Genomic DNA, 23,542 nt, shown 5'->3' with positions numbered 1-23,542 from the left:
AATACACAATTTTAAACAGTTTCCGAATATAAAATCTATTCGTAATCTAGACACATCCATGTATATAGAAATATAGGATAGGGGCCCCCTCCCCAAAATCCCGATTTTCGCATGATCACAAAACTTTATCTATTGTTATTACGTACATATGTATGTATGTATGTATTAGGTGGGCTGAAAAGTTCGTAGGCTGACACATAGATAGCGCTACTAGTATTAAATCCATATGATTTTTAGTTAGCCCTAACCTTAAAAAGACACGTGTATAAATTTGACAGCTGTCGTACTATTAGTTTGTGTGTTATAGCATTTTGAGTGAAGCAACTTTTATTAGTTTGAAAAAATGGATAAAAAGGAATTTCGTGTGTTAATAAAGCATTGTTTTTCGGCGAAAAAAAAATACTATTGAAGCCAAGGTTTGGCTTGATAAACATTATTCGGACCTTGCACCAGGAAAATCAACCGTTGAGAAGTGGTTTGCTAAGTTTAAACGAGGCGAAATGAGAACCGAGGACGTTGCACGCAGTGGACGCCCCAAAGAGGCTGCTACCGACGAAAACATCAAAAAAGTCCACAAAATAATTTTGGATAACCGTAAAGTGAAATTGATTGAGATAGCTGAGACCCTAAAGATATTAAAATAACGTGTTGGACATATCGTGAATGAATATTTGGGTATGCGAAAGCTCTGTTCAAAGTGGGTGCCGCGCGAGCTCACAATCGACCAAAAACAACAACGAATTGATGATTCTGAGCAGTGTTTGGAGCTGTTCAATTGTAATAAACCCGAATTTTTGCGTCGATATGTGACAATGGATGAAACATGGCTCCATCATTTCACACCGGAGTCCAATCGACAATCAGCCGAGTTGACTGCACGTGATGAAGTGACTCCAAAGCGTGGAAAGACGCAAAAGTCTGCTGGCAAGGTTATGACATCAGTATTTTGGGATGCGCATGGTATAATATTCATCGACTATCTTAAAAAGGGAAAAACCATAAACGGTGACTATTACGTAGCGTTATTGGAGCGTTTGAAGGACGAAATCGCGGAAAAACGGCCCCATTTGAAGAAGAAGAAAGTGCTGTTTCATCAAGACAATTCACCGTGTCACAAATCAATGAAAACGATGGCAAAATTGCATGAATTGGGCTTCGAATAGCTTCTGCATCCACCGTATTTTCCAGATCTGGCCCCCAGCGACTTTTTCCTGTTCTCAGACCTCAAGAGGATGCTCGCTGGACAGAAATTTTGCGCCGATGAAGAGGTAATCGCCGAAACTGAAGCCTATTTTGAGGCTAAAGACAAATCGTACTATAAAAATGGTATCGAAAAATTGTATGACCGCTATAATCGTTGTATCGCCCTCGAAGGCAACTATATTGAATAATAAAATCAAATTCTAACAAAAAAAAGATTTTTTCTATGCTAGCCTACGAACTTTTCAGCCCAACTGTTACATAGATAAATTGAAAAGACAGTCAGTAGAAATTAAGTTAATTGATAGTGTTTTAGTGACTCAGTTTGATGGTCGAGTTTTGTTGACCATGTGAAGATTTTTAGAAAAAAATTTTCGCCTGCGGCGCTTTTTTCACTTTTTACATAATATTTTTTTATAATTATTCTTTCAAAAATAAGCTTATTTTTTTCATATTTTATAACTCAATAAGGTGTGTGCAAAGAATATTTTCCATTTTTATTCCGATAAAAAAAGATTTTTTCAAAAAAAATTCAATTTGACTAATCTTTGCCTGCGCCCCCAAAGAAAAAGCTGAAATGACGTCCCTGATTGTTTTCTACCGAAAGTAAAAGCCGCTTTTATGCCGCATTCTTTTATGATGCATTATATTTACCTAGGACAAGGGTTAAAAAGAAATATACAATGTAATTTATGGATCTATTTTGCTTTTGCCATTTTTCTTGTACTTAAATTTGTTTATTCCCATTTTTGAAAATTTTATTTTTTTTTACCCTTGATTTTTAGCGTGATGGAAAGGAGAAAATTTTGTTATGCTGCGTACGGACCAAACCAACGACGATTTTGGTCCAATGTTTTAACCAGCAGGATAAAACCAGAGCGTACAAAATATCGAAATAAAAATAAAATTTAAAAATAGAAATTAAATATCAAAATTAAAACTATTATTATTATATTAAAATTAAATTCAAATATCAAAATAAAATTATAATCAATATATTAAAATTACAATAAAATATTGAAAGTTAAAACAGAACATGCCCAATTTAAATAAATTTTCCAGATTGACCTAAAATTAGATCATCAACAATCACATACAGGTAATCCTCGACTTTTGTTTGTCGAAGATGTTTTGACTTACGAAGATACGCACTAAGATCGAAAAAAAAATCAAAGAATTATTATTTTTACTTCCCCGTAATGCGCAGTTACTGAGAATATCTCATGTATAAGTATGGGTGACCGAGCGATGGTCCCAACCCGGTACGTTGTCGGTTTATCAAACGAAATTTTTTTAGTCTTCAATTGTTTCTCTCGTCGAAATAAATCAATTAATTAAATCATTTCATAGTTAAATTTTATCGGATGTCTTCAATTGTTTCTCTCGTCGAAATAAATCAAATAATTAAATCCATCTCAGAGGTAAAATTTATCGGATAATGTGTGATTATTAATTTTATTTCGACGAAAGAAAAAAAAACCCATTGACAAATCACCGACAGTTTTTACTTTATCTATGTACGTAGTAACAATAGATGAAGTTTTGTGATCATGCGAAAATTCGAACTCGAGATTTTGACTGATTCGAACTCAGAATCGATCACTGATCACGTTTTCATGATCTAGAAAAAATGTGTCTGTGTGTCGAACTGAAACTTAGTATCCGTTACTGAAATTTTTATCGACACGACGTAAATTTTTTTCAAATTTTTAAGTTGAGTATAGGTGTCCTCTTTTTTTTAAGTTTTTGAATTCAATTATCTCCCAAACCACTAACTGAATCAGAATGATTTTTTTTTAAATATAATAGAAATAATAATTTTTATAACCTTAAACTTTTTAAATATTTCTATCTGAACCGGAAGTAGTACTTTTACTCTAGAGAATCGAGGTTTTTTATGTTTTTCTCAAAAACTTTTTGGTTTATTGAACTGAAATTTCATATCTAGAAGTTTAAGCTTAGTACCAAGTTATTTATAAAATTTAGTAGGCATCTGTCAACCGGAAGTGGCAGTTTACTCTTGTTCGATTTTTCTTCCACTATTTTTTTCGACCCCTTAAACATGTGTGTTCGTCACGAAAAAATTCAAGTATAATTCTTGTAGCAATATAATGAAAAGAAAAAAAAATTATTAAATTTTATAAACCGGAAGTGGGATTTTTTTCTCTTAGAAAGGTTAAAAATGTTGTGCCCACTACTCTGTCCACATCCCTGAACGTATTAACCTGAAAATTTATATTTCTATCCTTTATGTATTAACTTAGAGCTGGTAGGGTTTTAGTCAGAATTCGTAAACCGGAAGTAGTATTTTTTTTTAAAACAATATTTCATTCTTTTATTTTGACCTTTTAAATTGTTTTAAGCTTCTTGATATTTATTGTGTACAGTAAAAATAGTAATTTTAAGTAAAAATAAAAAAAATCACTTAATTAATTGAACCGGAAGTGGGATTTTTTCCTCGTAGAAAGGTCAAAAATGTTGTGCCCACTACTCTGTCCACACCCCTGAACGTATTAAGCTGAAAATTTATATTTCTATCCTTTATGTACTAACTTAGAGCTGGTAGGGTTTTGGTCAGAATTCGTAAACCGGAAGTAGTATTTTTTTTTAAAACATTATTTCAATATCTTATTTTGACCTTTAAAATTATTTTTATTTTCTTGATATTTAATGAGTATGATATGATACTGAGTGTTTTTAAGTAAAAAAAAAAAATTGAACACAATCAGACAACCGGAAGTAGAACTTTTGTTTTGTGCAAGTTTCCATACATTTGCGCTCAATTTGTATCGCTATCATAATCAGATCAATATCGAATTTTGTTTTGTAACCTTCTTATATTCCTCAAATACATAGATAAAGTCATGGGTTGGTCACACCCGAATTTTTTTGTTTAATGTCTCATCGGCGGCGGAAACAGTAGTATATCGTGACGACTTTTAATAAGAAATAACAACAAGGATTTTTTCGCTCGTAATCAGAGAAATTATAATATTTCTCTGGTTGTAATGCGTATCGTCGTAATTCAAAACATCAACGATGATCTAATTTTAGCTCAATCTCGCTCGTTAGCTTAATTTTGATATTGAATTTCAATGTTTTAATTAAATTTTTATTTCGATATTTTGTACTCTACTGGTTTTAAAAGTTGGCCCAAAATCGTCGTTGGTTAAATGTTTCCAAATTGGGAAACACAGTAGTATATCGTGACGACTTATAAGAAACAATAACAAGGTTTTTTTCGCTTGTAATCAGAAATTATAATATTTCTCTGGTTGTAATGCGTATCGTCGTAATTCAAAACATCAACGATGATCTAATTTTAGCTCAATCTCGCTCGTTGGCTTAATTTTGATATTAAATTTCAATTTTTTAATTTAATTTTTATTTCGATGTTTTGTACGCTACTGGTTTTAAAAGTTGGCCCAAAATCGTCGTTGGTTTGGTGCGTACAGACCATTATATGGGGGGGGGGGGGGGACAAATTTTTTTAACCCTGGGTGGGCCCCCTTTGACTCCTGGAATGCACTAATTTCAGTCCCAGTCCGCCACTGCATACATACATACATACATACCAAGTCTCTTTCCAAATTATATATTAGACTAGCTGTATTACCCGGCTTCGCTCAGTATTTATAATATAAACCGCTTAAACATGACTAATCTAATAGTGAACATTTTATTAAAAAAAAAAAAAAAAATTTAAAATTAAAAAAAATTTTTAAAAAAATATCTAAATATTTTTTTCCCCTCGGCGCCCTCCTGAGCCTTTGCCTTCTAGGGCTTCGCCCTCGGTGCCTCCCTGAGCCTTTGCCTTTTAGGGCTTCGCCCCTCTGCGCCCCCCTTAACTAATGCCTTTTAGGGCTGCGCCCCCTTCGGGGCCCCATAAGACTGCGCCCTCTTCGGGGCCCCATGCGGCTGAGCTCCATAAGGCTGCGCCCCCTTTGGGGCCCCATGGAGAAGGCGCCCCATGAGGCTGCGCCCCCTTCGGGCCCCATGCGGCTGAGCCCCATAAGACTGCGCCCCCTTCGGAGTCCCATGGGGCTGCGCCCCCTTCGGAGTCCCATGGGGCTGCGCCCCATGAGGCTGCGCCCCCTTCGAGGCCCTATGTGGCTGAGCTCCATAAGGCTGCGCCCCATAAGGCTGAGCCCCATATTGCTCCTCCCCATAAGGCTGCGCCCCATAAGGATTCATAGGCGCCGATTTGACTTTACGCAGCCCCATGGGGCCCCGAAGGGGGCGCAGCCTTATGGGTCGCAGCCTTATGTGGCGCAGTCTTATGGGGCTCAGCCGCATGGGGCGCAGCCTCATAGGGTGCAGCCTCATGGGGCACAGCCTCATGGGGCGCAGCCTTATGGGGCGCAGCCTTATGGAGCTCAGCTGCATGGGGCTCGGAAGGGGGCGCAGGGGGGTGCAGCCTCATGGGGGCACCGAGAGTGAAGCCCTAGAAGGCAAAGGCTCAGGGGGGCGCCGAGGGCGAAGCCCTAGACGGCAAAAAAAATTAGGTTTTTTTTTGATTATTTTATTATTTTATTTTTTATTTTAAATTTTTATTTTTTATTTTTTATTTTTTTTAATAAATTGTTTACTATTAGATTAGTCATGTTTAAGCGGTTTATATTATAAATACTGAGTGAAGTCGGGTAATACAGCTAGTATTGGATAAAAATAAAAATTCTTTAATTTTTGTGTTAAATCGGTGTTTGTTCTTTTTTTATTAAATTATCGTTTTCGGGTGTCAACGGAGTGGAGAAAAACAAAAACTTATACACAGAAATTTGAAATTTGGTGAATAAATTTGAAAAAATTTTAAATTTGGTGAATATAATAGCAATAATATTCACATCTTTCAATAAAGTATGCTTTGTCACAATGATTTTAAGTGTATGCGATTATCTTTCGCATAATATTTTCGTTACGTTGTTAACCTAATGATTTACAGCACTGTCTCTCAATTTATTCAAAAAATGTATGAATTTCCGTTGATGGCCGTCATAAATAAAACTATTTGTATTTATAGAACGATGGTATGAAACATTGTGTGTAAAATATTATATATCTGAATATTTTCTATCATCTTTCCGGGATTTAAATGTGCATCGCTTACATCGCCATTGCGTTTGATCAATTCAGATGTTGTTTCAAACTCTAGTTATCAAATCATCAATGGTTCAGATCGTTCTGCAGGGCATCCGACACTTCCGAATTACTATGTAAATTATTCAATTTATTTCATTCGCAATCATCCCCGGTGCGGAAGAATCATACCGGAAGGCGAACTACGTTATCGAACTACGTTCGATAACGAACTACGTTCGTTATCTTTTGTTATTGCGGCTGCAAACTGTATTTCAGATGGGGAGGTTGGGAGGGGGGGGGGGGAGAATGCACCCTTGAGAAGCGGTCTCGGCATGGTGAGACTGCATTTCGAGAAAAAGCTAATTTAAAAACGTAATTTATGATGAATCCGCAACGACGCGATGGAGAAATTTAACATCCGGTCTTATGCCGACTGACGTTGTCATTATTTCAGCCTTGAGTGCAGTCCTTTTAACTAAAATTGCACAAAATTTCACAGTTTCAGATGTTGCAATTTGATTTTATAAAACCTAATTTTTTCGTTATAACAAATGTGTTTACAAAAAAATTCGTCTGTGCATCAATATACGGACAAAACGAGACAAATCAAACAATTATAAGAAAACGATGAGACGAACGCAAAGGACGTAAAAAACGGGACGTACATATTGTCACCTTATGTATGTAACTACAATCTGTTGCAGTATTTATTTATTTATTTAACATATTTATTTATTTATTTAAATGAATACTGTGCGTATGAATTGAGATTAGGTTTCAATTGAAATTTATACTAATTAGACATTGTGCGAGGTAAATAGAGTATTCTTGTCTGTGGTTGTGTCGCCCGGGGCGCCTCTGTGAACAACGCCTGGCGCCTACCCCGATGTCTCCCCTACCCTAGCTCCGGGCCAGCATGAAATTACCCGGGCGGCACCCTTCTATATATGATTTATTCTCGTTCGGGATACGTAAAAAATGATAACGTTATCTGATGTGCCGCCCCCGGGCGTTTTTACCTCTCCTCGGCGACGAGACGCCACTGGCGACAGCCTATCGCACATCTTGACTGCGAGCCAAACTCAGATATCCAGGACTTGACGTACAATTTTCGGAGACGAGGAAAAAGCAGTGCGACAGACACGATACTTTCCGGGAAATCTTGACCGAGTACTTTCTTTTGTACAAGCCATTACAAGCCAATACATTACATTTTATAATCAATTTTGTACAAGCCATTACATTACATTTTATAATCAACTAGCTGAACCCGGCATGCGTTGCAATGCCACAATAACGAATTCGATTCCCGTTCCCGTTCCCATTTGTCGGAAAAACGCAGGCAGCGAACACATTTGATATTATTGCGTTGCAATGACACTCATTCCCGTTTTTCCCGATTTCGTTCCCGTTTTTGGACAATTATTTTTCACAGTAATCTTCCCGGACATAAATACAACAAATCCTTAAAGTTCCATCGTAATCGGTTCCGTAGTTTAGGAGCCTATTCGAGACACACACAGACATTCATTTTTATATATACATATAAATAGATAAATTAATAATATGACTATATAATGGTGACGTCATCGCACACGTGATTCGATTTTTTTTTCGATCCATAGGCGCCGATTTAATTTTTTTCGATTCAATTTCGATTCACCCCCGCGGGGGCGCACGGGGCGCAGCCCCATGGGGCCCCGAAGGGGCCGCAGCCTTTCGCAGGTTCGGGTACTTGGGTTCGGCAACATCAGAAACTGAACCAAGTGATATAACTTGTGAAAACGACTTTGGCATATATGTACATACGAGTATGTTCAGAATTTAAAAAGTCTTAGTGATTTAAATAAAAATGAACTTTTAGAAAATCCATTTTCACCATCAAGAAGAACATATCTATTTCCATATTCGGAGCACAAAATGAGGGATAAAATTGTAAAAGGATATTTAAATATAAGTCATTTCGATAAATATCCATGGTTAGTTTATTCCCCAATTATGAAAGGAGTATTTTGTAAATATTGTTCTTTGTTTTGCACTGAAGTTGTAGGCGAAGGACGATGTAATGTTGAAGCTGGAACTTAAGTTACAAAAGTTCTAAAAAAGTTTTTGAAACTTCATGGTAACGATGGATTATTGGAAATACACCAACGATATAAATATCGTATAAATTCAATTCAAACTGCAAAAGATTTTTTACATCGTTTCAATAAACCACAAAATGAAATTTGTAATATTTTATCTTCAAATCGCTTAAATTCCAAATTCTTCTAATTTATTAATTTATTATTATAATTCTTCTTTTTGAAATGAGTTTTACAACCAGAATAGTTTTATCACAATTATATAGGTATGTATCATGTTTACTATTATTTATTATTATCATAAAAATGTTAATTACATATATTAACCACATATTTTTTATATAATATGTTCAATTATATAGTATGTTGCTAGCCTAATTGAACATATGCTAAGACATGTCCCAAGTGAAGACCGTTGTGTCCCGGCGAAACTGAAAATGTCCCAATATTCGATAAACGAATAAAAAATAAATAAAAATAATAAAATACGACGAAACGAAATGGTGGAGTTGAAAGAAAAAGGCAGCGCAATGTTTTATTTACCAATTAAAGACCCAACTTAATATATAAATAGAACATAGGGAACAAACATATTTCGATTAATACAATGGATCGTATTAATCGAAATATGTATGTAAATCTGTTTGATGGTACGAAATTTATCGTCATTAGGCGTCATTTTGTGTTCTATCCTATGTTCCCTCAGAATATGAGTAATTAAATGATAAGTTTAGAGAACTTTCACTTATTTATAATATTTTTACAACGTTTCAATTGTTTCAACATCTCATTGAAGTATTTGAATTTGGATTAATCGAAGAATTAATATAGAATTTTAATTTTTACATTAGAACTTTTATTTTAGAGTTATACGTAAAAAAAATTCGCCTGTGGTGGTTATTTTATATATCGACGCACTGATAGGTTATCTAATTAAATTAAACGAAAAAAAATTTCCTCCACCAAAATGCCCCGACAGGGTATCGGGAAAATATGGCAACCCTAAATTAGGCCAATATCAATTCCAAAATGGCCCCCACCTCTTCCATCTCCTGGATCCGCTAGTGCTATTAGATTAGCCATGTTTAAGCTGTTTATATTACAAATACCGAGCGAAGCCGGGTAAAAACACTTGTTTTTAAAAACATTAGTTTTTAAAATACAAATACAAATTAAAAATAATTTGTATTTGTTTGTATAAAATTTATTTTCTGTAAACCAGATTTTTTTTCTTTAAAACAAAAGATTTTTTTCTGTAAAACAATTTCTTTAATGTAAAACAAAAGATTTTTTTATATACATATAATTAAAATCATTTTAATACATGAACATCTGTATATAGATACAGCAGAAACATATAGAAATTAAAAAATATTCAGAGATTATGTATAACTGAAGAAAATGATAGATATTAAGGTTTGCTTAGTGCCTCTAATCCTAGTAAGATTTCTATCCAAAAATGCCTAGCACATTATATTATATAGTTAAATTTTATTTAGTTGGCGAACATTTATTTTTAAATTTAAGTGATCATTTTCAAGATACTAAATAATATTCCAATTGTTTCCAATCTAGGACAATGTTTCTAGTGAATTAAAAAAACAGGTCTTTCATAAGTAAAAGTAATGCTTAAGTTTTTAACATCTTTTGGTATGAAAAATACTAGTTGAAAAATAGTCAAATCCCCCTTTTAAATACATTAACCTTTAAGTAGTTTGAATAAAGTCTATTTTTGATTTAAAAAGAAATTGAAAAGCTACCGTCTCATTTCAGCTTGTTGACGCTTGGCTTGTAATAATTTTATATCCAGGTCATGTGGTCTAGCTCTGCTACTGGTGACGCGAGGAGCAGCACCAATATCTCCATTCTCCATGATATGTTCATAAGTTTGCTTGAGTTTGATAGAACCGGAGCGAACGGAGCGACGTATAGACCGCGAGCCAAACCTAAAACAGACCATACATTCAAAAACAATCACTACAGAATAATATGCACGAGTATTATTTATACTCGACTTACTTTTTCTGATCGATTCTCATTTGCTTCGCGCTCGTGACAGTTCCTTGCGATTTGAGTCCACCGACTACTTTGCCGCCAGGTCCTCCGACGGGCAAAAGGGCAGAATCGCCCAGCATGAGACGTTGGTTATTGGAATCACTGAGAATTGACGTTCTATATATACATATAAGATAGAATTCAGATTAAATGGATATGTGTACGTACTTGATAATTATGGTCACTGCGGCTTTTCGCATGTCAGTAGTTCCTTGGCGAATCTTGGGTGCCGGAGCCAGAGTGCGAACTGGTCGCTGCTTACGGTATACGATCTTACAGTCCCAAGGAGAGCCTCCGATACCTTTTTTACCAGTTGGACCGTCGAGCTCGTCCTGCTCTTCGCAGACAAACTGACGCATAAAGGACTCCCTCACCTATTTAGAATATTCCACAGCTCAAATGTACATATGTATGCATTGTAATATGTTGTAGTAAAATTATCGACAGTGTTTTTGAGAATATTTTCCGTTCAAATTATCACTCATACCTTTGGCAAGTTGAAATCGTTCGGTACTTTGTGCAAACAAGTCATCTGCGGACTGTCGGGGAACTTTTCAAAAACTCGCAATCTGAAAGGTAGGCTCTCTTTTATCTCGGCGCTTTGCTCCCTGAATTTCAACTGCTTTAATTTCTTTATGTCTTCATCCAGTTCAAGGTTGTCGAGGATTACGGCGACGAAAAGTGAAAGCACGATCTGTGAGATAGGTTTTTAGTTTAGAGATATATGTTGTAAGGCGTTCGAAGTGAGCGTACAATATAACCGTATACTGACCAGTGTGACGAAAAGATGGTATAAAATGAAATACATGGCAACTAGAGGAGTTAAAGTTTGGCTCGTTCTTATCATAGTTTCGTCCATTACTTCGACCCAAGCCTCTTGAGTGAGGATTTGGAACATGGACATGAAAGCCTGTTGGATAAAATAAAACAACATTTATTTTATATCTAAATACATTAATAATGAAAAAAACATCACAATTACTTAATTAAACAAATAATTTTTATTATTTTTTAAAATTAACTCACTATGGGCCGTTAACACATACGCTGTGTTTTTAATAAAACTTCATTCAAAGGCCGTCAACACAGCGTGTATATTTTTAAATCCTCCAAACTTCATACAAAAAAAAAGTATTATTTAAATTTAAACTCCCAATCATATATATCATACCAGCATATATTAATCCAAAATATGAATAAATAAATTAAAATATATATGTATATATATAAATATATGTATATATTATATATATTTTTATAGTTTAAAGCTTGAATGTTTTCCCAGGGAATGTATCGGTAATATTCCGAAATTCATAAATGATTTAAAATCCTCAGATATCTAAATAAGTGGCATACATACATACTTCTCAAATTGAATCTTTCATTCGAATGAATAACACAATGATCTAAAAGATTTATATCGTTTATTAAGTGAAAATATATTGAAATGTGTATAAATTTTATACAAAATTTGAATACAGCAATCACAACACTTTGAAAAATACCGATTCGATCATTTATATAACTGTAAAGAGAATGCATTACAATTTTCAATTCAATTGATAGAAAGATTTAGGAGTGATGTTAACTTTACGAAACCTACTATTTTTACCGTTTGCGAAAAATACGCAAACTCTCATAGAGAGTTTTCAGAAAATTCATGCGGTCCATAATGAGTTAAGAGACCCATTTTATTTTTGATTAATCTACAATTACTTAAAAAAAGAGTTTTGAATGTTAAAGAAAACATTGAATGGTTTCATTATTATTATTTATTACTAGCTAAATTTTCCAGTTCTAATCGGATGGGTGAATGTATATATGTATGTACATATTCATAAATCTATTAATTATTTTATGATTTATATAGTATATAAAATTATAATAAATATATAATATGTATATAATATAAAATTGTATTTGAAAAATTTAATGAAATAACAATACATTCGTACTTACTTCGGGAAAAGTTTCAAATTTAGTAAATCCAGTGAGGAAACAAAACAGCTGCATCGAAATCGATGAACTGATAATCAAGAGACACATGGTGAATATGATCAAGCTACCCAACTTTTTTCCAGGTCCGAATATTTTATATACAAACCCTTCGAGTAACGGAGACGCTTTTATAAGTCGGACAACGCGTAAAACCTGCCGCAGAAAACGAAAGTCAAATTTAATTTTGTATGTACGTTCAAATTCAAACAATTCACCATGTCATATCAAATCATATTAGATTTACTTGAAAGTACGTAAATCCAGAAAGATACAAAGCCTGAATTATATGCAACGTGGTACCGATAGCCAACAACAGTTCAAACTTATGAATGGAGTGTTTGAAATAGCCCCGCCATCCCAAGCACCAAATTTTAAATATTGTTTCCAGATCAAGAAATACGGTAAAGGCTATCTGAAATCATTGAATGTTCCATTGTTTTATGTTGATTGATAAAAGGTGATCTAAAATAACTTGTAAACATAATATAATAGATCACCCATTACATATTTTTACGTTAACTAGTTATTTGTTTTTTTTTATGTATATTATAACAGTACTTCTATGCAGTAATATTTTTCATAGAACACGCTTCTCAGTCGACCGTCGTGCTTGAAGCTCATCGTGGCTGTGACGATACCGTTTGCCAAGATCACCGTCATCACCAGGAGTCGGAAGTATGCCGAGCGAAGTATCTGTTGACAACGCTCCGGTGCTAAGGCTGGCGTATTTGATTGTTCAAGAAGTGGATGCAAGATAGGTATGTTTTGAATTTTAAATCATATTCACCTATTCCGCTGTGTTTGTTATCATCTAACGTGACCAATTTCCAACCTGTATCGTCACCGGTCAATATCTGTGACGCCGTGCTGTTTTGAATGTGACCTCTCACTCCCCACATTTGCTGAAACTGCACTCTTATTTCGTTGAAGGTCTCCGTTATCACAGCAATGAACACGTTCTTCACCAGCCAAGCCAAAAAGAATATCATGGTACTGCAAAATATTCAAATATGTAAATACATATAAAATTTTAAAGGTCGGTTTACGAACTCTAGCCAAAACCATATCGGCTCTAAGTTAGTACATGAAGAATACAAATATGAATTTTCAGCTTGATAGGTTCAGTGGTGTGATAAAATCGTGTAGTTACAACATTTTTAACATTCTAAGTGGAAAAAATCCCACTTCCGGTTGATTAAATTTGATGATTTTTTTTTATTTTCATCACATTGGTACAAGGATTATACTTGATTTTTTTCGTGAAGAGCACACATATTTAAGGGGTCGAAAAAAATATTGGAAGAAAAATCGAACAAGAGTAAACTGCTGCTTCTGATTGACGGGTGTTCACCAACTTTTAAAAATAGCTTGGTATTAAAGCTAAACTTCTAGATATGAAATTTTAGTTTAATACACTAAAAGGTTTCTGAGAAAAACATAAAAAACCTCGATTCTCTAGAGTAAAAGTACTACTTCCGGTTCAGATAAAAATATTTAAAAAATATATGCATACATATATCATACATAAAAAATTTCAGTCCGATTCAGTTAGTGGTTTGGGAGATAATTGAATCCAAAAACTTAAAAAAGGAGGACACCTATAAGGGGAGCTACCATTTTCGGTCAACTTTCAGAATTGCATTTCAGAAGCCGATTCTGTTTCAGTTCGATAGGACTAACGGTGTTCAAATAAGTTCCCAAAATACACACGCGCACGCACGCACGCACACACATTTTTTTCTAGATCATGAAAACGTAATCAGTGATCGATTCGGAATTCGATTCAGTTAAAATCTCGAGTTTGAATTTTCGCATGATCATAAAACTTCATCTATTGTTACTACGGTTCGCTCATAGAGCGCTCGCCCAAAAGTCACTAAAATCTCTATAACGGAACATCTGACAGCTGAAAAGCCCATCATACTAACGATAACTATCATTAGAGGTCGGAATCTGAAGGGGCCGGAAACGTGCCGCCTATTGTTCAATTGTTGTAAATGCTTTGTAAAAAAGGTTCGGCAAACCTTTAACACTTGGCACTCTTATAGGAATTTATCTTCACCACTAGTCTACTCTAGGATGGAAAAAATTATATGATTTTTTTTTTTAATTTTATTTGTTCATATTATTAAATTATGTCGAAGATCAAATTGGTGAATTCATTTTAACAAAAAATACGCAATTTTTTTTTTAGATAAAAACTAAATTTTATGCTCAGTTATTTTGGGACTATCTGTTCGTCTCCAATTGTGACCATAATAACTAGAGGTAGGATAGTCACAGTGCTATCCATTGTTCGGCAAACCTTTAACAATGCATTTACAACCTTTGAACAATACACGGCCCCCTCAGGCTCCGGTGACTATAATAACATGATGTTGAATTGGGATAGCATTTTTCGAAGTCACTAAATTCAATTATTTCAAACCATCATAATTACTAAATCGAACTAAATGCTGAGTTTTACATTTCTTGTATTATTTATGACAGCAGTTTTGTATAATAAATGAGTTTTATTACTAGAAACTTTTAAAATATGCCTATAGAAATGTTTTCACACCTACCCTATAGTTCGTTAGGCAGTTTGGGTCCAAGGATGCAAAGCTATTGTCTGTTTACTCATTGTATTTTAATGCGTACCCACCCTCATAAAGTGTCTATTGGTTAGTTTTTAAACTGTTAGTTCAAATCATATTTTCTATTCGTTACCTACTTGTAGGACACATCGAAAAAAAAGCTGGATCATCCCAGAAGGCGGGCAAAGACGAAAAGATTAGATTTAACAGATACACGGTGTTTTTGATCACTATTTTTTTACACTTTTCAAACAAATCTTGCCTTTGAAGTTCACGACGGACTCATCGACCACTATGTCTCTGCACGGTATAATTAATTGTCTGCATTTAGCATCTAAATGATTCAAAAAGCCATTGTGTTCTACATTATTATTTTTGAGTTGTAATATCCGAAATATTTGTAGAAAACGATCTCTTTTGAAGACACTCCTAAAAAACACATTTTCAACCGAAAAATAATATTTTTTTGGTTGAAAATATGATTACTTAAAATCGACCAATTATCACTGTTTGTATCTCTGATATCATCTTCACTATCGCTTAACGGTATCGACATAGCGCTTTTTTTACTTGGTTGGGGTTGAATGCCACTTCTTCAAAGTCTTCTAGGTTTTGGAAGTTTTCTAGTAGTTAACGAATAGAAAATGTGATTTTAACTAACAGTTTAAAAACTGAAATTTCAATGTTGCCAACACTTGTATTTATTATTTCACCATATGCACTAATATTACCGAGCACGTCGTTATCACATCATATGTATATTCCGTAGAACTTTTATTAAATTGATTCATGGTGCAAAATATATTTCGCATTTTTATCATTATGTATGGGGGTCACCCCACTGAAAATAGCTTCTTATGGTGCTTACGGACTAAACCAACGGCGATTTTGGGCCAACTTTTTAACAAGCAGTAGCGTACAAAATATCGAAATAAAAAATAAAATTTTAAAATTGAAATTAAATATCAAAATCAAGTTAAAGAGCGAGATTGAGCTAAAATTAGATCATCGTTGATGTTTTAAATTACAACAATGTTTTGAATTACGACGATGCGCATTTAAAACCAGAGATATATTATAATTTCTCTGCTTACGAGCGAAAAAAAAATATTGTTAAAGTCGTCACGAGATGTTACTGTATTTCTACCGTCGACGATCGATAAAAAAAAAACAATTCATAAAAAAACGCGGTGTCGGATGTCGGTGATTTGTCAAAGGGTTTTTTTCTTTCGTCGAAATAAAATTAATAATCACACATTATCCGATAAAATTTACCTCTGAAATGATTTAATTAATTGATTTATTTCGACGAGAGAAACAATTGAAGACTAAAATTTCGTTTGATAAACCGACAACATACCGGGTTGGGACCATCGCTCGGTCACCCATACTTATACATGAGATATTCTCAGTAACTGCGCATTACGGGGAAGTAAAAATAATATTTCTTTGATTTTTTTTTCGATCTTAGTGCGTATCTTCGTAAGTCAAAACATCTTCGACAAACAAAAGTCGAGGATTACCTGTATGTGATTGTTGATGATCTAATTTTAGGTCAATCTCGAAAATTTATTCAAATCAAAGAATTATTATTTGTACTTCCCCGTAATGCGCAGTTACTGAGAATATATCATGTATTAGTATGGGTGATCCAACGATTTTTGCTAACCCGGGGTGTTGTCGGTCACATCAAACGGATTTTTTTATTCTTCAATTGTTTCTCTCGTCGAAATAAATCAAGTAATTAAATCATTTCAGAGGTAAAATTTATCGGATAATGTGTGATTATTAATTTTATTTCGACGAAAGAAAAAAAACCCTTTGACAAATCACCGACATCCGACACCGCGTTTTTTTTGAATTGTTTTTTTTTTATCGATCATCCAAGTGGAAATACAGTAACATCTCGTGACGACTTTAATAATATTTTTTTTCGCTCGTACGCAGAGAAATTATAATATTTCTCTGATTTTAAATGCGGTATCGTCGTAACTCAAAATATTGTTGTAATTCAAAACATCAACGATGATCTAATTTTAGCTCAATCTCGCTCTTTAGCTTGATTTTGATATTTAATTTCAATTTTAAAATTTAATTTTTATTTCGATATTTTGTACGCTACTGCTAGTTAAAAAGTTGGCCCAAAATCGTCGTTGGTTTAGTCCGTAAGCACCATTAGAGCACAATGTATCGATACTGACTGCCCAAATAAAACGGCGCACTCAAATGTAGACGCAGGTAAAGAATGCAAATATTCTTAGAAACAATATAGACGCTAGCCCTTTACTGTAATTATCCTATGTATACATTTTCTAGCATCTCGTATCCTTTAAGTACACTATTGTAAAATAAAACCTTCAAAAATTTGCCAATGAATATTAAAAATAAAGCTCCAAAGTAGACGCTTAACAAAGCCACTATACTGGCTTTCCGAGCTGGCAGCCGAATATCCGAAAGTCACTATAGTGGCTTTCAGAGTTCAAGACGTTATTAACAATGCATTTACAATCTTTGAACAATAAACAGCCCCTTCAGATTCCGGGCTCGAACTATCATACTAACGAGAACACGAGTGCCAAATATTCTGTACTAGTGTTGGGGCCGTTGATTTCAACGGGTGGTTTCGAAAATGAATTGAAACTCGAATAAAAATAAAGTTAAAGATATTGAGTCGACTGGTTTCGGAAAGAAATTGATGCACGGATTAGAAATTACGAATTACAAATTTCGAATTACGAATTACGTTTTGTGCATCGCCGATGCCCCGACGCCTCCGGCGCCCCTAGCGCCCCCGATGCCAGTGGCACCTCCGACGCCCCAGGGCCTTCGCCCCCAGCGTTCCCGACGCCTCCCGCGTCTCCAGCGCCTCCGGCGCCCCGGAGCCTCCGCCCCCAACGCCTCCGGCACCCCGGGGCCTTCGCCCTTTGCGCCCCCGACGCCTCCGGCGCCAGCGGCACCTCTGACGCCCCTGACTCCTCCGGCGCCTCCGACGCCCCGGGGCTTTCGCCCCCAACGCCCCCGACGCCTCCGGCGCCCCGGGGCCTTCGCCCTCAGCCCCGAAATGAAAAAAACAAAAAAAAATAAAAACTGAAAAAAATGAAAAAAAATGAAACTAACAAATTAAAAACTGAAAAAAATAAAAAAAATAATTGGTTCCCCATACTGCGCCCGTTGTCCGTCACATTTATATACATATTTACCGACACATTGTTTTTATATATAGTACATATATATTCGCGATTTCATGGCAAAAATTGTGTTTTGGGCGATCGCAATGTGCGTAATAATCCAATTACCCGTTACCAAATACATACCGGTCTCCGTCACGGGCCTGAATGTGAAACGCCCGAAAACGCAAATATCGGGAGGCAAAGATCGAAAATCGAAAGATCTTATGTCGAAAGATCAAAAAAAAAGGTGCATGGTAAACGGTACATACTCACTTAATTTGTGCGAGCAGGATACAACAGGAAAAAGAGGAACAGGCTTTTCCTCCCGTATTAACACCTTACTGCCCGCATTGACGCGTGGATTGTTTTCACCCATGTCCGGAAATGCGCGAACAAAGAATTGCAGACGAACGGTTTGAATAAAAAAACAATTTATTTTAATATTCGGTACAAGAGTTGATTACGGACTGACTTAAATTCTAACAATATTGAGTTTATATACTCTTTAGTAAACAAAGAATGTGTTGAAGACACGTGTTGTACAATCTTGGTTAGTCAGTGAATGGGTGTGGTGGAATATAATGGTTTTATTCATAATCAATATGTGTCAGTAATCGATAATTACTAATTCATACGTATTTCATTAATCAATGGTGCATTCATAAAATTAGGTGTGTCTTATCTCTACTGGTTAGTCGTTTGTTCTTTATATTAATCATGTGACAACGAAGGAGTCATATGATGGCGTCGTAGAAATGACGAATTTGCGAGTACATGAGTACAATGGTAGAGGATTATCTTCAGCCTTTAACTCCTCCCTTCTTAGATTGACCCAACTCCCATTGAAATTGGATTGGGGTCGACGCTGGTGGTTGATAATGAACGATAGGGCTGTTGGTATAGCCACTTCCGTTATTTCTGTCCTTTTCTTGATTTTTCGTTTTATCATAATACACGTAAAACACAAAATAACTAGGAATATGATTCCGCACAAAATGCCTATTGAATAATTTAACTTGTCACTTGTTTGGTGTCGCACTAATTGTATTTCATTTCCATTTTTTTATATTATGCACTTGTTACATTGGCGATGCTGAATTCTATTTGCGTTTTAGTAGAAACTAATAGATAATTGGCTTCTATAATTTCGACATATTCACTATCGTGTGTTTCTGTTAATTCACAATGTGCACGTTGTTTGGTGATTAGCTTCGTGATGCACATCTCGCTCGGCGTTTTTCTTGGAGAATCCACATTGCAAAAGTATATCCTTTCGATGTTTCGGCAACGTGTGTTCAAGTATTGAAAGTAAAACTCATTCATTACAATAAAATTTGAGTGCAAGGATTGGGTGTAAGGATAGTTTTGGTTCCATTGACAGGGATGGATTTTATATGGAATAGTTTACTGGATTCCACATAGTAGTTAGGAATTTTTATATTGAAGATTATCTTACATATATTCATTGTAATAAGCTTGAAGTTCAAGTATATGTGTTCATACGATAATTTTAATTTTATATGACTAAGCTCGTCCGGATGCAATATCAGTTTTGAAATTATTATTCTGAAATTTACGTTTAGGCTTAATTTTATTTTGATGTACCTTAATTTTATCTGTTTTAATTACTTTACTTAAATCTTCTTCAACAATTTGTTTATTATATAAAGGTACTTCCTTTTTCCTACGATTATCGCGATGATATATGGTTTCGTTTTCCACATATTCTTTTGGATCTGATAAATTTTTATTTAATTTGTTTATCGTTTTTTCCTTATATTCGTTATTAAGTTTTAAAATTAATTCTTTTAATTCTTTATATTTAGTATTTTGATTTTGTACGTATTCACACATTGGTATGGTTGTTTCATCAATTGTATCTAGTAATCCCGTTTTTTCTAAATGTCCGTTCATTATTTCGTATGGTGTTAATTTGGTTACTGAGTTATTATAAGTTATTAATGTTTCTGATAATTTTAATTCTTTCGTTTTTGTTTTTCCACTAGTTTGTGTTATGATTCTGTTTATGTCTGTCAAAGTCGAGTGTAATCTTTCAACTGGTGAGTTTCCTGTTGAGTTTTTCTGTGTGACAACATGGTGTTCAATGTCAAAATTCTTTAATGAGTCTTTAAACACGTTTGAAGTGAACTCTGTGGCGTTATCTGTTATTATTTTCTTGGGTAGTCCACGATTTTCAAAGAATTTAGTCAATGCTTCGAGTACATTTATACTAGTTCTTGACTCTAAGATTTGAGCAAATGCGTATCTGCTGAATTTATCTAAGACTGTTAAGATGTTTAAGTTATCTATATGATAAATGTCTACTTTTAAAATCTCTAAAGGTTGTTTTGGTGATTCAGTTAATGCAAGTTGTTGATTTGTAGGGTGTCGTTCGTATTTGTTGTTTTGATAAACTTCACAATTATTTATCGTTTTAGTAATTTTCGATTTAAAATTGTCAAAGTAAAAATAACGTTTCAAATGAGCTGTTGTTTCATTGATTCCTCTATGGTTGTGTTTTGTATGATATTCTCTAATCGTTTTATCCTGTTCGTCTGTTCGTTCTATATCTTTTAGAATTATTGAACTTTTTACTACTTTGTAGTTATTAAAGAAATGTTCATGTGTTTCCCTAATAATTTTGAAAGTTTCGTCACAGTTGCATATAATACAAGTGATCTTACGCGGGTTAAAGAATTTTTTTAAATAATCTATTATATCTCTTTTCGTAAATAAATTCTGAGTAATGATTCTACGTCTTTTTGATTTGAATAAGATTTTAAGTGTATTTTTGTTTTCTGTTATTTGATTATCGCTTACGAAGATAATTTGTTCATTGAACGAATTTATGGGTTGTTCGGTGAATTTAATTCCGTTTGTTATGTTTTCTTGTTCTAAGTGTATGGTATCAAGATCATCTGTATCGTCTACATTTACTATTAGTGATGTGTTCGATCGCGTAATGCTATTTGTTTTCGTTGGTGATTCGTTAGTATGAATTTCTATTCTACTAAGTGCGTCTGCGTTTGTGTTGGCTTTTCCCTTTTTGTATTCGATTTTATAATCAAACTCTCCTAATTTGAGTCGCGATCTCACTAATTTAGAACTTGGTTCTTTCAGTGACATAAGCCATTCTAGAGGTTTGTGATATGTGATTAATTTAAATTTTCTTCCGAATAAGTAAGGTCTAAAATATCTCGTTGCCCAAACGATAGCTAATAATTCTTTTTCGATTGTGGAGTAGTTTTGTTCAGTTTGTGTCAATGTTCTACTAGCATAACATATTGGTTTATCGCTTCCAATAGTGCCTTGAGATAATACTGCTCCTAAAGCTATGTTACTCGCGTCAGTTGTTAAAACAAATGGCTTAGAAAAATCTGGGTATTGAAGAATGGGGTCATTACACAAAAGTTCTTTACAATTTTCGAAACATTTAATGTATCGCTCGTTTAATATTACTTTCACGTCTTTCTTTAAGCATTCTGTCATTGGTTTCGTGATTTTAGCGAAATCTTTTATAAATTTCCGATAATAACCAATTAGTCCTAAGAATGATTTGATCTGTTTTTAAGTTTTAGGTATGGGAAATTTGTTAAACGCATAAGTCTTATCTGGGTTTGGTTTTACTCCTTGTGGTGTTACTATGTGTCCTAAAAATGCTACTTCACGTTTAAGGAATTCTGATTTGTCTAATTGAATTTTTAAATTAGCGTTTCTTAATCTGGAAAATACTTTATCTATGCTTTCTATGTGTTCTTGAAGTGAAGTGGAAAATATTATGATATCGTCCATATAAACTAAACAAACTTTGTTAAGGATATCTCGTAAGACATTGTCCATAACACGTTGAAATGTACAGGGTGCATTTTTTAATCCAAATGGCATTCGGATGTATTCGAAATGTCCATTGTCTACTGTGAACGCTGTCTTTTGAACGTCTCTAGGATCGACTTCTATTTGGTGTAAACCTGAAGCTAAATCTAGGATAGTGAAATACATGCATTTTCCTAACTTATCTAATATCTCCGTGATGTTGGGTGATGGGTATCTATCGTCAATAGTTTTCTCATTTAATTTTCGATAACACTGTTCGACACGAAAAATGTTTCAGAGACGGGATATGACTTTTCTTATAGATCTATGCCCAGTGAACACGAATCTGGTAATAAAAAGTGTTGATTGGCTCGAGATTCGGTGATATATGTGTTTTTTAAATCGCGCGATTTTTCTATATCTTGGTGTTGTTCGGTCGATTTCTCAAAATCTGTTAATTTTCTGTTCAAAATGAATATTAGAATCTAGAGTCGGGTATTTTATCTTTCATTTGTAGTACTTTTCAGCTTTCAAATCTCTCTAAATAGTCGTCCAGTTCAAATCAAAAGTCAAAATTACGAATTTTCACTTGTGATTTTTTCCCACTGTTAATACTATATTATATTGAGTATTTTCTATTTAAACATGTTTATTAGGATAGTGTTCTGGCCACACTATTTTTTGATTTCGTTTAAAAGGGTTAATTGGATGTGTGGTGAATTTTAAACCGGTAAAATTGTGACCAAAAACTTCGTATTAGTAGAGCACAAATTTGTGTTGTGTGCGCTGCATCATTGAACGCTGCATCATGTGCGTCATTGTATACAACGATATAGTGGTCACAAACTTTTTTCAATGTGTTTTTAAATAATTTTGTAATGAAATAATTAGAAGGATTTGAATTTAATAATAAATATATATATATATATATATATATATATATATATATATATATATATATATATATATATATATATATATATATATATATTATTAAATTCAAATCCTTCTAATTATTTCATTACAAAATTATTTAAAAATACATTGAAAAAAGTTTGTGACCACTATATCGTTGTATACAATGACGCACATGATGCAGCGTTCAATGATGCAGCGCACACAACACAAATTTGTGCTCTACTAATACGAAGTTTTTGGTCACAATTTTACCGGTTTAAAATTCACCCCACATCCAATTAACCCTTTTAAACGAAATCAAAAAATAGTGTGGCCAGAACACTATCCTAATAAACATGTTTAAATAGAAAATACTCAATATAATATAGTATTAACAGTGGGAAAAAATCACAAGTGAAAATACGTAATTTTGACTTTTGATTTGAACTGGACGACTACTTTTGATTTGAGAGAGTAGATTTGAAAAGTAAAGTGATTAGAGAGATTTGAAAGCTGAAAAGTACTACAAATGAAAGATAAAATACTCGACTCTAGATTCCAATATTCATTTTGAACAGAAAATTAACAGATTTTGAGAAATCGACCGAACAACACCAAGATATAGAAAAATCGCGCGATTTAAAAAACACATATCTCCAAATATCGAGAC

The 23,542-nt window shown here is 34.1% G+C and overlaps 2 protein-coding genes across 2 annotated transcripts in view; one reads left to right on the top strand and one right to left on the bottom strand.

Annotated features, from left to right (window-relative positions):
- The window catches only part of LOC143922338 (uncharacterized), a 186,979-nt gene that overhangs the window by 22,956 nt on the left and 140,481 nt on the right, over window positions 1-23,542 (top strand). The window contains exon 2 of the mRNA XM_077445562.1: window positions 13,000-13,174. The gene's annotated coding sequence lies outside the window, so the exon portion shown is untranslated. The remainder of the gene's footprint in view (window positions 1-12,999; window positions 13,175-23,542) is intronic.
- The window catches only part of na (sodium leak channel non-selective protein na), a 94,514-nt gene that overhangs the window by 17,313 nt on the left and 53,659 nt on the right, over window positions 1-23,542 (bottom strand). The window contains exons 7-15 of the mRNA XM_077445563.1: window positions 13,204-13,409; window positions 12,975-13,129; window positions 12,661-12,828; window positions 12,378-12,569; window positions 11,191-11,328; window positions 10,906-11,112; window positions 10,587-10,792; window positions 10,383-10,520; window positions 10,124-10,309 (exon numbers count right to left, since the gene is read on the bottom strand). Coding sequence (XP_077301689.1) covers window positions 10,124-10,309; window positions 10,383-10,520; window positions 10,587-10,792; window positions 10,906-11,112; window positions 11,191-11,328; window positions 12,378-12,569; window positions 12,661-12,828; window positions 12,975-13,129; window positions 13,204-13,409 — 1,596 coding nt within the window. The remainder of the gene's footprint in view (window positions 1-10,123; window positions 10,310-10,382; window positions 10,521-10,586; window positions 10,793-10,905; window positions 11,113-11,190; window positions 11,329-12,377; window positions 12,570-12,660; window positions 12,829-12,974; window positions 13,130-13,203; window positions 13,410-23,542) is intronic.

This window comes from Arctopsyche grandis, chromosome 2, assembly GCF_051622035.1.
Source record: "Arctopsyche grandis isolate Sample6627 chromosome 2, ASM5162203v2, whole genome shotgun sequence".
Lineage (NCBI taxonomy): Eukaryota > Metazoa > Arthropoda > Insecta > Trichoptera > Hydropsychidae > Arctopsyche > Arctopsyche grandis.
The sequence above is the reverse complement of the archived record's forward strand: the minus strand, read 5'-3'. Positions and strand labels throughout refer to the sequence as shown.